The following is a 16,316-nucleotide window of genomic DNA, read 5'->3' as shown; positions in this document are numbered from 1 at the left end:
CAATGCTCACTGCAGGAGAGAATTCCACACGTTAATAGGCCTCCGAGAGAAGAAATTCCTCCTCATGCCCATCTTAAAAAAAAAAATTTTTTCTTTTTATTAATTTAGAGTAGCCAATTATTTTTATTTTTCCAATTAAGGGGCAATTTAGTATGGCCAATCCACCTAACCAGCCCACCTAATAATAACCTTTTATTGTCACAAGTATGAAGTTACTGTGAAAAGCCCCTAGTCGCCACAATCCGGCGCCTGTTCGGGAAAGCTGGTACGGGAATTGAACCCGTGCTGCTGGTCTTGTTCGGCATCACAAACCAGCTGTCTAGCCCACTGAGCTAAACCAGCCCATCTTTGGGTTGTGGGGGTGAAACCCACGCAGACACGGGGAGAATGTGCAAACTCCACACGGACAGTGACCCAGGGCCGGGATTCGAACCCGGGTCCTCAGCGCCGCAGTCCCAGTGCCAACCTCTCTGCCACATGCCGCCCCTCTTAAAATAAGAAGAGGCCCCTTAATTTTAAATTGTGGTCCCTATTTCCAGACCCCCCCCCCCCCCCCCCCCCACGAGAGGAAATATCTTTCACCATCTACCCGGTCGAGATTACTTCTCATGCTCCCAATCACCAAAGAGAATAGGCCCAACCTGCTCTGTCTTTCTCAAGGGACAGACCCCCCCCCCCCCCTTGTCAGCCGAGTGAATCTTCGAACGGACTGCAATCAATGTTAGTGAGAAGACCAAAACCGTTCACAGCACTCACCGTGTGGCCCCCAACAATGCCCCATGCATAAGGCAGATCAACTCGCTAACGGTCAAACATGACAACGGTTGCAATGATAAACCACCTTTAGAGCGCTCACCTGCTTTAGCGGCCCATCTTCCAATTTTGTCAAGGAGAACAGGGAGGTCTGCGACGTGTTAACCCCGTGGCTGCGGCTGATCAAATCCAGTGACGATTTCGTTTTCGCCATTTCTGCCTCCAGATGTGAAACCCTGAACAAGACCAACAGATTTTTTTCATTGCTCAGGAATAGAACATTGGCTGCTGGGCAGAGAACCCTTTTTTTTTTTTATAAATTTAGATTACCCAATTATTTTTTCTATTAAGGGGAAATTTAGCGTGGCCAATCCACCTACTCTGCACATTTTTGGATTGTGGGGGCGAAACCCACGCAGACACAGGGAGAATGTGCAAACTCCACACGGACAGTGACCCAGAGCCGGGATCGAACCTGGGACCTCAGCGCCGTGAGGCGGTTGTGCTAACCACTAGGCCACCGTGCTGCCCTGTGGGCAGAGAACTTAACACTCCCTTATCAGGTATCGTTCCGGGTTTAGTGAGTCACACTCTCACCTCGAGGCAGGAACGATTGGGTTCGAGACCCCCCCCCACCCCCCCCAGGAACCTGAGCAACTAATCCATGTTGACCCACCCCTTGCGGTACTGAGGGAAAGCTGCACTGTCAGAGCTGCTGTCTTCCGGCTGGCATGTTAAACCAAGACCCTCGCTGCTCTCTCAGATGCACAGACAAAATCCTGTGACACTACTTTGAACAGTAAGGCAGTTATCCCCAGTTTCCAGGCCAAATATGTATTCCCCAACGTGTCCCAGGTTCGATTCCCGGCTTGGGTCACTGTCTGTGTGGACTCTGCACGTTCTCCCCGTGTCTGCGTGGGTTTTTTCCGGGTGCTCCGGTTTCCACTCACAAGTCCCAAAAGACGTGCTGTTAGGTGAATTGGACATTCTGAATTCTCCCTCTGTGTACCCGAACAGGCACCGGAGTGTGGCGACTAGGGGATTTTCATAATAACTTTGTTGCAGTGTTAATGTAAGCCCACTTGTGAGAATAATGTAAGTGTTAATGTAAGCCCACTTGTGAGAGTAAGATATTGTTGTTAATATTATAATACTCCAAAACAGATGAGCTGCTCATTATCACGTTGCTGTTTGCAGCAAATTGGCTGCCATTTCCTGCCTTGCAACATCTAAACGTGCAGTACTTTGATAACTGCTTCATGCTTGGGCGAAGCAGCATTCATGCCACACAAGTGCCGGGCAATGCCCATCTCCAACAAGAGAGAATCCAACCACCGTCCCTTGTCACTCAATGGCATTACCATGGCTGAATCCCCGACTCTCAACACCCTGTGGGGTTACCATTGACCAGAATCGGAACTGGACTACCCATATGAACACTCTGGCTACAAGAGCAGGTCAGAGGCTAGGAATCTTGCAGCTGGTAACTCCTGACAGCCCCGAAGCCTGTCCACCACGTACAAGGCTCAAGGTCAGGAGTGTGATGGAGAACTCGCCACTTGCTTGGCTGAATGAAGCTGCAACAACACTTCAGAAGCTGGACACTATCCAGGACAAAGCACATCTTTGGACTATGGGGGGAAACCGGAGCACCCGGAGGAAACCCACGCAGACACGGGGAGAACGTGCAGACTCCGCACAGACAGTGACCCAAGCCAGGAATCGAACCTGGGACCCTGGAGCTGTGAAACAACAGTGCTAACCACCGTGCTGCCCTTTATGAGCCATTTTGATAGCTCAACAAAGGAAAATATATTTCCACTGGAGGCTGGGTTGGCAACCAGGGAAGAAAGGTTTTTAAAAATACCAGAGAGAAGGAGATTTTTTTCAAAACAAAATCTTACGATGTTCGTTAATGAGCTGCTTGAAAGATTCAATAGGAACTTGCAAAGGAGATTGGATAAATACTTGCAAAGATAAAGGTTCGCAGGGCTATGGGGAAAGAGCCAGGCAGTGGGACTTAATTGGATAACTCTTTCAAAGGACTAGCACAGGCCCAATGGACCAAATGGTCTCCTTCTGTGCTGTAAGGCTCAATGAGTCAGAACTTTGAGCAGAGCGCAGGGGCTGGATAATGTGTTTCAGATTACTCCCGCAATGAGCAGCATTGAGACAATGGGCTGGGCCTCTACCCATAGACATAGAGCTACACACAAAACATTTATCAGCAAGCGGTCTTACTTATTTTGCAGGGCTCCACTTTTCTTTTGATCTTCAAGTCGTGACATTTCCAGCATGTTCTTCTCTCCTTCTAGTTGAGAAATAGAATTTTCCAATTGCTGAAAAGGAACAATAAGAACAATCAACTCACAAGCAAAAATGAAATTCTCTGGGTAATGAAGTTTCTCTTCAACTTCTTACTGAAGTTGTTAGGGGCGGCACGGTGGCACCGTGGTTAGCACTGTTGCTTCACAGCTCCAGGGACCCGGGTTCGATTCCCGGCTTGGGCCACTGTCTGTGCGGAGTCTGCACGTTCTCCCCGTGCCTGCGTGGGTTCCCTCCGGACGCTCCGGTTTCCTCCCACAAGTCCCGAAAGACGTGCTTGTTAGGTGAATTGGACATTCTGAATTCTCCCTCAGTGTACCCGAACAGGTGCCGAAATGTGGCGGCTAGGGGATTTTCACAGTAACGGCATTGCAGTGGATGTGGGCATTGCTGGTATTTATTGCTCACCCCAAATTGCCCTCGAGAAGGTGGTGATGAGCCCTCTTCTTGAACCGCTGTAGACCATATGGTGTAGGCACACCCACGGTGCTGTTAGGGAGGGAGTCACAGGATGTTGCCCCAGTGACAGTGAAGGAACGGCGATATATTTCCAAGCCAGGACGGTGAGTGACTTGGAGGGGAACTTCCCCGTGGTGGGGTTCCCAGGTATCTGCTGCCCTTGTCCTTCTAGATGGTGGAAGTCACGATTTGGACCTAGTTTTGAACTTTCCCACAGTACTAATTAAATTTGAAAATACACTTTCAATGTATCGGAGGGAAAACAAAACACCACTCACTTTCTGCTTGACAGATAGCAACTCAATCTTGGCCTTGCTTTCCAACAGTTGATCCTCGCGTTTCCGCAGTTGCACAGACTGCCCCTCTATCAGGACGTGCGCCTCTTTCAGACGGTCCACCAACTGTGCTCTCCTTTTCCCACTGTCGAAAAGGCAGGCCTTGAGGTTAACATCGGAGTGGCCCACAGTCAGCCCTTGAGGGGACGAGCGGAGAGGGTCATCGGCTTGGGAGGTGTCCGGGAGGCGGGATAGAGAGTACCGTTTTCTGGCTGTCATCCAGTCGTAGGGCCCAAGGTCCACTGCTCCATTTGTGAGAGGGGCGCTAGCGGAGAAACAGGAGGGGCACAATGTCAGGTGAAGGCAAGGAACGGCCGTTAGTGTGTTGGCAGCAAATGTTGGCACGGTATTCGAAACAGACTTGGACTTGCACGGTGCCTTTTACTATCACTAGACATCTCAAAGTGCTCTCTAACCAACAAATACTGACCAATAGGAGGCTGCCGGAGCAGGGGGGGACTCGCTGGCTGGACGAGCATTTATTGACCATCCCTAATTGTCCTTGAAGGGACAGTTAAGAGTTAAGTTAAGAGCTAACCGTGTTGCTGTGGGTCTGCAGTACCGGGTCAGCCAGGCCAGGTAAGGATGGCAGATTTCCTTCCCTAAAGGACATTAGTGAACCAGATGGATTTTTACGACAATCGACAATGGTGTCAAGGTCATCGTTAGACTTATTTTAATTCCAGATATTTTATTGAATGCAGTGGCGGGATTTGAACCTGGGACCCCAGAGTACTCTGGATCTCGGGATTACGAGTCCAGTGACATTACCACTATGCCAATGCAGAGCGGGACTGCTATCGGAGTGTAGGGAACTGCCGGAGCGGGAGACACTGTCAGAGTGTAGGGAACTGCCGGAGCAGGGGCTGGTGTCAGAGTGTAGGGAACTGCCGGAGCGGGAGACACTGTCAGAGTGTAGGGAACAGCCGGAACAGCCGCTGGTGTCAGAGTGTAGGGAACAGCCGGAGCGGGGGCCGATATCGGAGTGTCGAGAACCTGGAACAGCACACCACTCTCTCGGTGCTGCACTTAAGTGTCCACCTCAATTTTTGTGCTCAAGCCCTGGAGTGGGGCTTGAACCCAGAACCTTGTGATTCGGAGGCGAGGGGCTACCACCTGAGCCGGAGCTGGCACTTTGCTCCTTCGAGGCCTCCAGACCTCCATTTGACAGATGGGCAGTTGTGTCTGAGAGGGAAGCTGGGTTCTGGTTCCTCCAGTTATCCGATATCTGGCTCCAACAGACAATGTTCACACATCAACCTCGAGAATGAGGATCAATGAGAAACCTGGCCATTAATGGCATCATAGTGAAGCCAGGGCAGCACAGTAGCACAAGTGGAAAGCACTGCGGCTTCCCAGCGCCAGGGTCCCAGGTTCGATTCCCCGCTGGGTCACTGTCTGTGTGCAGTCTGTACGTTCTCTCAGTGTCTGCGTGGGTTTCCTCCGGGTGCTCCGGTTTCGTCCCACAGTCCAAAGACGTGTAGGTTAGGTGGATTGGCCATGATAAATTGCCCTGAGCGACCAAAAAGGTTAGGAGAGGTTATTGGGTTATGGGGATAGGGTGGATGTGAGGGCTTAAGTGGGTCGGTGCAGACTCGATGGGCCGAATGGCCTCCTTCTTCACTGTATGTTCTATGTAAACTATGACTGCTGCGTTTCCTACATCACAATAGCCACTACATGTCAAAGAGGACTCCTCTGGCTGGAAAATGCTTGGGGGTATTCTGTGGTCATGAACATAAGAACTAGGAGCAGATCATCTGGCCCCTTGAGCCTGCTCCGCCATTCAATGAGATCATGGCTCATCTTTTGTGGACTCAGCTCCACTTTCTGGCCTGAACACCATAACCCTTAATCCCTTTATTCTTCAAAAAACTATCTATCTTTACCTTAAAAACATTGAATGAAACACTGCTTCATTGGGCAAGGAATTCCATAGATTCACAACCCTTTGGGTGAAAAAGTTCCTCCTAACCTCAGTCCTAAATCTACTTCCCCTTATTTTGAGGCTATGCCCCCTAGTTCTGCTTTCACCCGCCAGTAGAAACAACCTGCCCGCATCTATCCTATCTATTCCCTTCATAATTTTATATGTTTCTATAAGATCCCCCCTCGTCCTTCTAAATTCCAACGAGTACAGTCCCAGTCTACTCAACTTCTCCTCGTAATCCAACCCCTTCAACTCTGGGATTAACCTAGTGAATCTCCTCTGCACACCCTCCAGCGCCAGTACGTCCTTTCTCAAGTAAGGCGACCAAAACTGAACACAATACTCCAGGTATGGCCTCACTAACACCTTATACAATTGCAACATAACCTCCCGAGTCTTAAACTCCATCCCTCTAGCAATGAAGGACAAAATTCCATTTGCCTTCTTAATCACCGGTTAACCAACTTTTTGCGACTCATGCACTAGCACACCCAGGTCTCTCTGCACAGCAGCATGTTTTAATATTTTATCATTAATCCCATTTGCTGTTATTCCTACCAAAATGGATAACCTCACATTTGTCAACATTGTTTTCCATCTGCCAGACCCTAGCCCATTCACTTAACCTATCCAAATCCCTCCGCAGACTTCCAGTATCCTCTGCACTTTTCGCTTTACCACTCGACTTAGTGTCGTCTGCAAACTTGGACACATTGCCCTTGGTCCCCAACTCCAAATCATCTATGTAAATTGTGAACAATTGTGGGCCCAACACTGATCCCTGAGGGACACCACTAGCTACTGATTGCCAACCAGAGAAACACCCATTAATCCCCACTCTTTGCTTCCTATTAATTAACCAATCCTCTATCCATGCTACTACTTTACGCTTAATGCCATCCATCTTTATCTTAGGCAGCAACCTTTTGTGTGGCACCTTGTCAAAGGCTTTCTGGAAATCCAGATATACCACATCCATTGGCTCCCCGTTATCTACCGCACTGGTAATGTCCTCAAAAAGGTAATGTCCTTAAAGGCCACAAATACAAGTCGCTTCTCCCACGTCGGGTTGCCCGGCTTCCCCTAAAGTGTGTCCGTGCCAGTCATGACAACAATCTATCTCTCAGTGCCAGCAAAATTACAGAGCTGGCCATTGATTTCAGGAAGCAAAGTACTGTACACACCCTTGTCTGCATCAACGGGGATGAGGTGGAGATGGTTAACAGCTTCAAATTCCTAGGAGTGCACATCACCAAAAATCTGTCCTGGCCCACCCATGTCATTACTACCACCAAGGAAGCACAACAGCGCCTATACTCCCTCAGGAAACTCGGCATGTCCACATTAACCCTTACCAACTTTTACAGATGTTCTATAGAAAGCATCCTAGCTGGCTGCATCACAGCCTGGTATGGCAATGCTCAGCCCAAGACTGTAACAAACTTCAGAGAGTCGTGAACACAGCCCAGTCCATCACACGAACCTGCCTCCCATCCACTGACTCCATCTACACCTCCCGCTGCCTGGGGAAAGCGGGCAGCATAATCAAAGACCCCTCCCACCCGGCTTACTCACTCTTCCAACTTCTTCCATCGGGCAGGAGATACAAAAGTTTGAGAATACACACGAACAGACTCAAAAACAGCTTCTTCCCCGCTGTTACCAAACTCCTAAACCACCCTCTTATGGACTGACCTCATTAACACTACACCCCTGTATGCTTTACCCGATGCTGGTGTCAATGTAGTTACATTGTGTTGCCCTATTATGTATTTTCTTTTTATTTCACTTTCTTTTCCTGCACTAGATGATCTGTTTGAGCTGCTTGCAGAAAAATATTTTTCACTGTACCTTGGTACGCGTGACAATAAACAAAATCCATCCATCGACCCTGGTGGCAGTGGGTCCAGCATTCTAGCCATTCTTCAGTCGAAGAGCTAATTCTGAGCGCACTGACCTCACTAATTAACTTTGCTTGGCTGATGTGCAATGTGAAATAAACAGACCCATCATTGCGTAACCCACTATAACCAACAATATGGAATGGCGTTCATCATGCGCTCCACACCAAGCTTGAGCACAAACGGATTGCACGCACTCTTCGCTGTCGTCACCTACAGGCGCGAAGGACAATTCTGCAGTCTTCTCCATCCTAAACTATCGACGGGTGAACAAGCAAGCCCATTTGTAGGACTCAAAATGTAGCCCATTTGCAGGACTCAAAATGTCAGCACAATCCAAGGCGACAGCGACTTTTAATCTCGAATTGCAGCAAATTGGGCGCATTAGGAGGTACAGTTCTCCGGGTGAAGGGCTTCACCTTTGAAACCAATTGAAAACTAACACTGCCCGGGGCCACTGGACTTGTGTTTGCCAACCGTTCCATTTAGAGGCAAGATTCCTCTGTCACCATGGTAACAATCTCGGCCTAGCGAAGCAGTTATCGAACCTTCATCAAGAGAGCAGAAATGACCATTTAACCTCCTGCCGTAATAATGATTCTGGGTACACATCATATTTATCAGTCACCTAGTCGGCAACATCTTGCATCCCACTTCTCATCGGACGGCTACCTAATTGTCATCATCAACTCCTCTGCCTAAAAGAATATAAAAAGACGGAAAAACTGCCTATCCCAGCCTTAAATATATGGAGCACCCACAACACTCTGGGATGGAGAATTCCAAAGATTCGCCACCCTTTGAGCAAAGAATTTCTCCTCATCTCAGTCCCAAATGATTGCTCCCAATCCCCTCATCCTGGGGCTGTGCCCTGCCCCCAGTCCCCACCCCCCTCCACTCCCCCAGCTAGAGAAAACAATATTTCAAACTGTGGTGATCTATGTATGTGCATGTACACAAGGGGTTACTGTGTAATCAGTAGCACCACATGATCACTCGAGGGCCAGACCAATAGGGGTATTAAAAGCAACCACGTTGGGTACCTCGCGCTCTCTCTCTCTCGGGTGCACTGTGAGTAAGGCCGTTCAGATGGCTAGTGGAGTTACATATAGTTGCTATAGTTAGATCTTGTTAACCTTATCACTAGTATCAACGTTAAAGTAAAGAACTCACAATTATTATTATAGTTACTCAAGAAACCTTTAGTTACTACTGGACGAGTTCGAATCTTCTTCATCAAGATTCAGAAGATCTCATCATTAACCAAGGTTTGAGTATTAAACTCTGTAGTATATCAAGATTATACAGGAGTGTAAACAAAACATGGTACCAGACTTTAAAAGAACTAGTTACATAAGGTTAGACAACAAGAGAAGAAAATTCAGACCGGACATTCGACTGTGGAAGACTTTGCAGCAAATGAATCCTTGGCGACTACCTGGAAACAACCAATAATTTAAGTTTGAACTGGAAAATGTTTAAACAGATGTTCCAAATATGTATCGCAGCTAATGAGTTAACCACGGCCTCTGACGCAACAAAAATAGCACTACTACTCACAGCAGGAGGGCATGAAGCCAGAAAAATCTATACTTGCTTTAATTACTTAGAAGGTGAAGACAACGCCAAATTAGAAGTAATACTCAAAAAATTTGATTAATACTGTAACGGTCAGTCTGGTGAGATGCTGGAAAAATTTAACTCTTGTCATAAATGCTACAGAAACGGAGGGCCCATCACTGATTTTGTTACAAATCTCAAGTCAATACCACAAGGCTGTGATTATGCCGATTTCAGAGACGCTATAATATTGGATAAATTAAATTGAGGAAAGAACTTTCACAAAAATTATATTTAACATTAGAAATCGCTAGACAAACATGCCTTGCTTAGGAACAGAAACAAAATCAATACTTTGAGTCTTTACAAAGACAGAATCATTATCTAGAAAACAAAACCCTTAAAAATGGCACAAAAACTTACGACAAGGCAGAATCTCACTCGATGCAACAGCACGTTTTGATTGGCAGCCATCTTGAGCGAGAGCGTTCCGGTCAGTACGCACATGCGCACTTCTCAAACAGAAACAAAAACGGCAAAATACACTTGCACGAGAAGCCGCGCATGTGCAGATGCGACAAGCGAACGGTAAAGGAAAGTCGGATTGCGTATGCGCAATCGATTCCTACACTTTACGTCACGAGCGTCATGACGTCAGAAAACCCGGACCACGTCCACTTGAAAGGGAAATGCCTGAAAATTACAAATAAGAATTTTAAAGCTACAAAATCTATTTTCTTACCTCAAAAGACAGAACAAAGCCCGAGCTTCTACCAGCCGTTGAAAATAACCTCCGCAGCACCCTGGCTCAAGCAGTTTGCATCACCCAAAGAGGAGAGCACAGTGATTTGTTCATTGAAGAATACTACTCAGATGATGATTTCTTCATTGGACGTAGAAAGAACAATGACAAATCCGAAACAAAAAGAGATGATTTGTACATTGAAGACTATTGCTCAGACATGGATGAGTTATTCGGAATTGATGATCATTGCATCAGCAACATGGTTGAAAAGCTCAACACGGCTCTTCTCATGGTAGATGAATCCAATACCATGATGCCTTGGCAGATCGTCGATGCATTGGATGATAGCAATACCCAAGAAGAAGACGACGCCACACAGAGAGCAGAGAACGACTCCACAGAGAACACTGCACGACTCCACAGAGAGAGCGATGAAAGACTCCACAGAGAGAGCGATGAAAGACTCCACAGAGAGAGCGATACAAGCCTCCATGTCAAGCTCGTTGGCAGACTCCAGAATGGAAGTAATTCAAGACTCCAGAGCGACAACCGTGCACGGAGAAGACTATGAAGGTCTGTCCACCTTATCTGAGCAACCAGCAGCAGGCTATAAAAATCTACCCAGCTTATTTGAGCCACCAGAAGAAGACTATGAAAGTCTACCCAGCTCATTTAACCAACAAGACACAGAATGTCTACTCACTGAATGTGAGAATAGTGACAATGTGATCACGATCGACATACAAGATGTGCACGATTACAGCGAGACCGACAGATCTCAGCTCGTATGTACAGAAGCGCTCACCAATCAAAGTGAAACTACTCGAGTCCAGTGAGACCACGCCACAAGAAAATGAAATCTTGAAGATTTTGACTCCAGAAGAGGAGCACCAAGAAACCAAAGATGATTCAAATGAACCAGAAATGACTCCAGAAGAGGAGAACCATTAAATCAATGATGATTGAAGTGAACCTGAAATGACTCCAAACGAGGAGCCCCAAGGAAGCAAAGAGGTATCACATCAACCACAAATGACTGATGTCACCCAAGATCAATGCATCATCAGATCATACTCACAATCCTCACGCAGAAACGCTCAACGAAACATCAGATACCAAAAGGGACTCTGACACAAATAACTGTGAGGATGACTCGAATTATTCACACGGCAGTCATTGAGCGCAATAAGAACAGAAACCACAAGAAGCACAACAGAAACAAGAACAACAGCAACAACAAAAACAACAAGAAGCACAACATGCACAACAAAAGCTACAATCACAACAACATACACTACAAGAACAACAAAAACAACAACAAGAAGCATAACAAGAAGCATAACAAAAATGGCAACAGCAACAAGCATTTTTTTTTAATAAATTTAGAGTACCCAATTATTTTTTCCAATTAAGGGGCAATTTAGCATGGCCAATCCACCTAAGCTGCACATCTTTTGGGTTGTGGGGGTGAAACCCACGCAGACACGGGGAGAATGTGCAAACTCCTCACGGACAGTGGCCCAGAGCTGGGATTCGTACCTGGGACCTCAGTGCTGTGAGGCAGCTGTGCTAACCACTAGGCCACCATGCTGCCCTACAACATCACCACTTCAACAACAGAAGAAGAAAGCAACTCAACTGAACAAATTTATAAGGTTTGGATTCACAATTTTTTTTCATTAAGATTGGACTCATAAATATTAATTGGCTTTGCATAATCATCAATATCATCACAAATTGTACATGGCATCATTTGTCTACCTATCTCAAGCAAAAAAAAAACAAGACTAAATGTATTAACATTTGACTGATTAACTCTTTGATTTTATGTAATGCATTGGCAAACTGCATCCTTTATGTTTGTTCAATTTTCTTTACAACATACAGAAAATATGTAACACAAGAAAAAGGGGGGGATGTGGTGATCTCTGTATGTGCATGTACATAAGGGGTTACTGTGTAATCAGTAGCACCACATGATCACTAGAGGGCCGCACCAACAGGGGTATAAAAAGCAACCACATTGTGTCCCTCGCTCTCTCTCTCTCTTGGGTGCACTGTGAGTAAGGCAGTTCAGATGGCTAGTGGAGTTACGTATAGTTGCTATAGCTAGATCTTGTTAACCTTATCACTAGTATCAATGTTAAAGTAAAAAAACTCACACAATTATTGTTATAGTTACTCAATAAACCTTTAGTTATTGCTGGACGAGTTTGAGTCTTCTTCATCGAGATTCAGAAGATCTCATCATTAACCAAGGTTTGAGTAACACGTATTAAACGCCGAGTATATCAAGATCATACAGGCGTGTAAACAAAACACAAACCAAACAAAATAAATTGAAACAAACTCCCACCAAGTCTCACCCACCAATCACTTGTGCGCGCTGATCAATATCGGCTGATAGTCTGCCGATTTCCATCAAGCACCTTAAAAGTTCCAAACCTGTTCCAACAGTGTGATATCTGGCAAAGGAAATTGAACACTACCTCACTTGAGGAGAGGTGGGCAAATGTTTGGATAAAGTCCTCGGAGCCAAGGGGGGGGGGGGGGGGGGGCTGCAAGTCTGGCATCAGTCTCGATTTTAAAAGCACTCCCCCTCGTTTTCAGATCCCTCTACGGCTTTGCCCCTCTCTATCTGCTCCAAACGGGGGCAACGACAAGACGGCTCAGCTCGGATGCCTTCCAAGGTTGAATAGCCCACCAACCATTGGCTGACTGGCACGCACATTTCTTTTAAAATTAAGAGGCAATTTAGCGCGGCCAATCCTTCTACCCTGCACATCTTTGGGTTGTGGGAGGGGCAGCACTGTGGCGCAGTGGTTAGCACCGCTGCCTCATGACACCGAGGACCAGAGTTCGATCCCAGCCCCAGGTCACTGTCCGTGTGGAGTTTGCACATTCTCCCCGTGTCTGCGTGGGTCTCGCCCCCACATCCCAAAGATTTTTAAAAAACATTTTTAAGTGCCCAATTCATTTTTTTTTCCAATTAAGGGGCAATTTAGCGTGGCCAATGCACCTACCTTAGACATCTTTGTGTCGTGGGGGTGAGACCCACGCAGACACAGGGAGAATGTGCAAACACCACACAGACAGTAACACAGAGCCGGGATCGAACCCGGGTCCTCGGCGCCGTGAGGCAGCAGTGCTAACCACTGCGCCACCTGACTGGCACATTGGCCGCGAGGGCAATGGACTGGGAGGCCGCTGATGCCAGGGGAAATCTTGGGAATTCTCCAGACAAAAGGGCAAAGAAATCCACAGTTCAGCACCTTTCTGCGTCGATGTGTTAGTGCCAGAAACACTAGCGTTAAATTAGAAACACTTACTTTTGGAAAAAAAAGCGGAAGTTTAATGTTGGCCAGAAAGGTTAATGGTGACTTGGGACCCTGGGATGATTTCCATTTCCCGTTGGGGAATGGGCGGACACGCTCCTCAGTAACAAGCGGTTGAGTTCCAGAATCGCTTACAAGATTTTGCATCAAGGGTTCCTCAGGTGGGAAGATGGGTTCCAAAGGACATCACAAGGCAAATTGGCTCCTTGATAATCATTATATAAATAACCTGTCACATTCAGTTTCATTCTGACAGGTCCTGGAGAAAAGAAAAGCAGTACTCTGGGAGTTGGTTGTACTGTTTCCCTGCCAGATGATTTAATGATCAAAGTGACTATTGCTCGTTATCCACGGGCCCAGATGAATCAGCCAGGCCAGCAAGTGGCGATCACAAGCTTCGATCCAAAGCAACCCATCCACTACCGATGTTGGCTGATGAATTTGCATTTGTATAGCACCTTTCACAACCTCAGGGGTCTCCAAATCACTGCACAGCCAGTGGGTAATTGTTACTCTCCTCCGAATGCAGTCACTGCTGTCGTGCAGCAAACATGGCAGCCAATCTGTACACAGCAAGCTCCCACAAACATAGAATGTCTACGGTGCAGTAGGAGGCCACTCGGCCCATCAGGTCAGTACTGGATGTCAGAAAGAGCGCCCTACCTCGGCCCAATCACCTGCCCTATCCCCAACACATCTTTGCGCACCAACAGGCAATTTGGCATGACCAGTCCACCTAAACCGCACATCTTTGGACTATGGGAGGAAACCGGAGCCCCCGGAGGAAACCCACGCAGACGCGGGGGGAGAATGTGCAGACTCCGCACAGACAATCAGCCGAGGCGGGAATCGAACCCGGGTCCCTGGCGCTGTCAGGCAGCAGTGCTAACCACTGTGCCGCCGTGTCACCCACAGGATTATGAGCTGCTTTGAGCGATGTGGAGCGAGGGATAAATATTGGGTCGGGGCACTGGGAAAACTCTCCTGCTCTCCTCAAAATAGCGCCCCGGGATCTTTTACCTTCACCCGAGGGGGGCACATGGGGCTTTGCTTTAATGTCACACCCAAAAGATGGCATTCCCCGACAGTAAGCCCCTCCCCTCCTTCAGTTCAGGCACTGGGAATTCCATTTGTCTAAAAATGTACTTCTAAAAATGTTATCGATAGGGTACGTTATGTAACCGTTCAAATTTGATATTTCATAACGTGCAATACTGCTCAATTTCACAGCATGTGTCTCTGTTGAAGTGTTTCACTGCATTTCCAATTACAGGTTAGATTTACTATCAAACGTGTGGGCGTGAGGGGGTTTGACAGGGCATGCAGCCTCTCATGGTGGACGGACGCAAAACGGTCACCTTGCCCTATTGAGCCTCTGCGGCGGCTAACCCGAGCTCAGGGACCCGCCCCTCAGCACGTGGCCCCGAATCTTGCAACACCTGACCGTCCACAACTCTTTGGGCTGGGAGGCCAAAGGGCGTCTTTCACCGAGCTGATGGTCCTCCAGCAGCGGTTGATGCACATCTGGGTGTGCGTGACTGGAAACACTGGGGCACAGAGTCCTGCGTCACCGAGCTGCTGGATAAACCTCGACAAAAAAAAACAAAACGCTGCATCTCTTCCCATGCCCGTGTCAACTGGACGATACGCCCCTCTCTGGCTGCCATGCCCCAGCTCAGTCGGTCCCCTTTACACAACCCCTACTGACCTGCTGTTAACTCCTTCCCAAAAGCAAGTCATGCTAAATCTTTACTGGCCCTGTTTATTTGGGTTTCGGCTGCGTATGGGAGGGAAGAGATGACGGGGAGAGGTCAAAAATTTGATTGCTTTAATTTCCTAGGACAAATTGAAGCAGGAATCAAAAAAAAATAACGATACATGTCAGCGTCACAGCGGAATTGTCCATCGAATCCACCCTCCTACCTGACACCATCAGACGGATCATAAAAAAGCCTGCGTGCTAATCGCAGGGGCTCCTCTCGTGATGGGTTAACAGACCCCGGCACCCTCACACCACGGCAGGGACAGAGTGGATCGAAGCATTCCAAGTCCTCGGGCAGGGAGTCCTAAAACGGTCGGAACAAAAGGAAGGGGCTTAGATTAAATCGACGAGGAGATGCTCAGCCCTCAGCAGATCTTCCTCCCACACCAGCTCTGAGTCAGATGCTATTGGCTTCCGTGCGCACAGTATCAAGATGACAGCTTGCCAGCTTATTTAAAGCCACACTGCTTATGTAACATGTTCAAAACAGGGAGACAAATTATTACTGAAAACTCGCCACTGCGCGCGTTTAGGTTCTCACACATTCGGCAGCGGTCTGGCATGGTGGCACAGTGGTTAGCACTGCTGCCTCACCGCTCCAGGGTCCTTGGTTCAATTCCGGCCTCGGGCGACTGTGTGGAGTTTGCACTCTCTCCCCCCGGGTCTGCATGCGTTTCCTCCGGTTTCCTCCCACAGTCCAAAGACGAGCAGGTTAGGTGGATTGGCCGTGATAAATTGCCCCCTTAGTGTCCAAAAGGTTAGGTCGGGTTACTGGGTTACAGGGATAGGGTGGAGACGTGGGCTTGAGTCGGGCACTCTTGGGCAGATCGGTGGCACAGTGGTTAGCACTGCTGCTTCACGCCACCGAGGTCCCAGGTATCGATCCCGGCTCTGGGTCACCGTGTGGAGTTTGCACGTTCTCCCCGTGTTTGTGTGGGTTTCGCGCCCACAACCCAAAGATGTGCAGGGTAGGTAGATTGGCCACGCTAAATTGCCCCTTAATTGGAAAAATTGAATTGGGTACTCTAAATTTATAAATTAAAAAGTAGGGTGCGCTTTCCAAGGGGCCAGTGCAGACTCGATGGGCCGAATGGCCTCCTTCTGCACTGTAAATTCTATGATTCTATACATTCTATGATGTCATTGTGCACTATCCATCCTACAATGCAAGGGAATCGGTATTGGGGAGCAGGGAGGGTTGAAGTGGACTC

At 47.7% G+C, this 16,316-nt stretch overlaps 1 protein-coding gene across 1 annotated transcript in view; it reads right to left on the bottom strand.

The window, feature by feature from the left end:
• The window catches only part of LOC119956722 (myosin-11-like), a 63,777-nt gene that overhangs the window by 32,389 nt on the left and 15,072 nt on the right, over positions 1-16,316 (bottom strand). Inside the window, exons 2-5 of the mRNA XM_038784059.1 lie at positions 15,267-15,409; positions 3,816-4,137; positions 2,995-3,092; positions 857-989 (exon numbers count right to left, since the gene is read on the bottom strand). Coding sequence (XP_038639987.1) covers positions 857-989; positions 2,995-3,092; positions 3,816-4,137; positions 15,267-15,409 — 696 coding nt within the window. The remainder of the gene's footprint in view (positions 1-856; positions 990-2,994; positions 3,093-3,815; positions 4,138-15,266; positions 15,410-16,316) is intronic.

This window comes from Scyliorhinus canicula, chromosome 24, assembly GCF_902713615.1.
Source record: "Scyliorhinus canicula chromosome 24, sScyCan1.1, whole genome shotgun sequence".
Classification (NCBI taxonomy): domain Eukaryota; kingdom Metazoa; phylum Chordata; class Chondrichthyes; order Carcharhiniformes; family Scyliorhinidae; genus Scyliorhinus; species Scyliorhinus canicula.
This window is presented reverse-complemented; position numbering and strand designations above follow the sequence as displayed.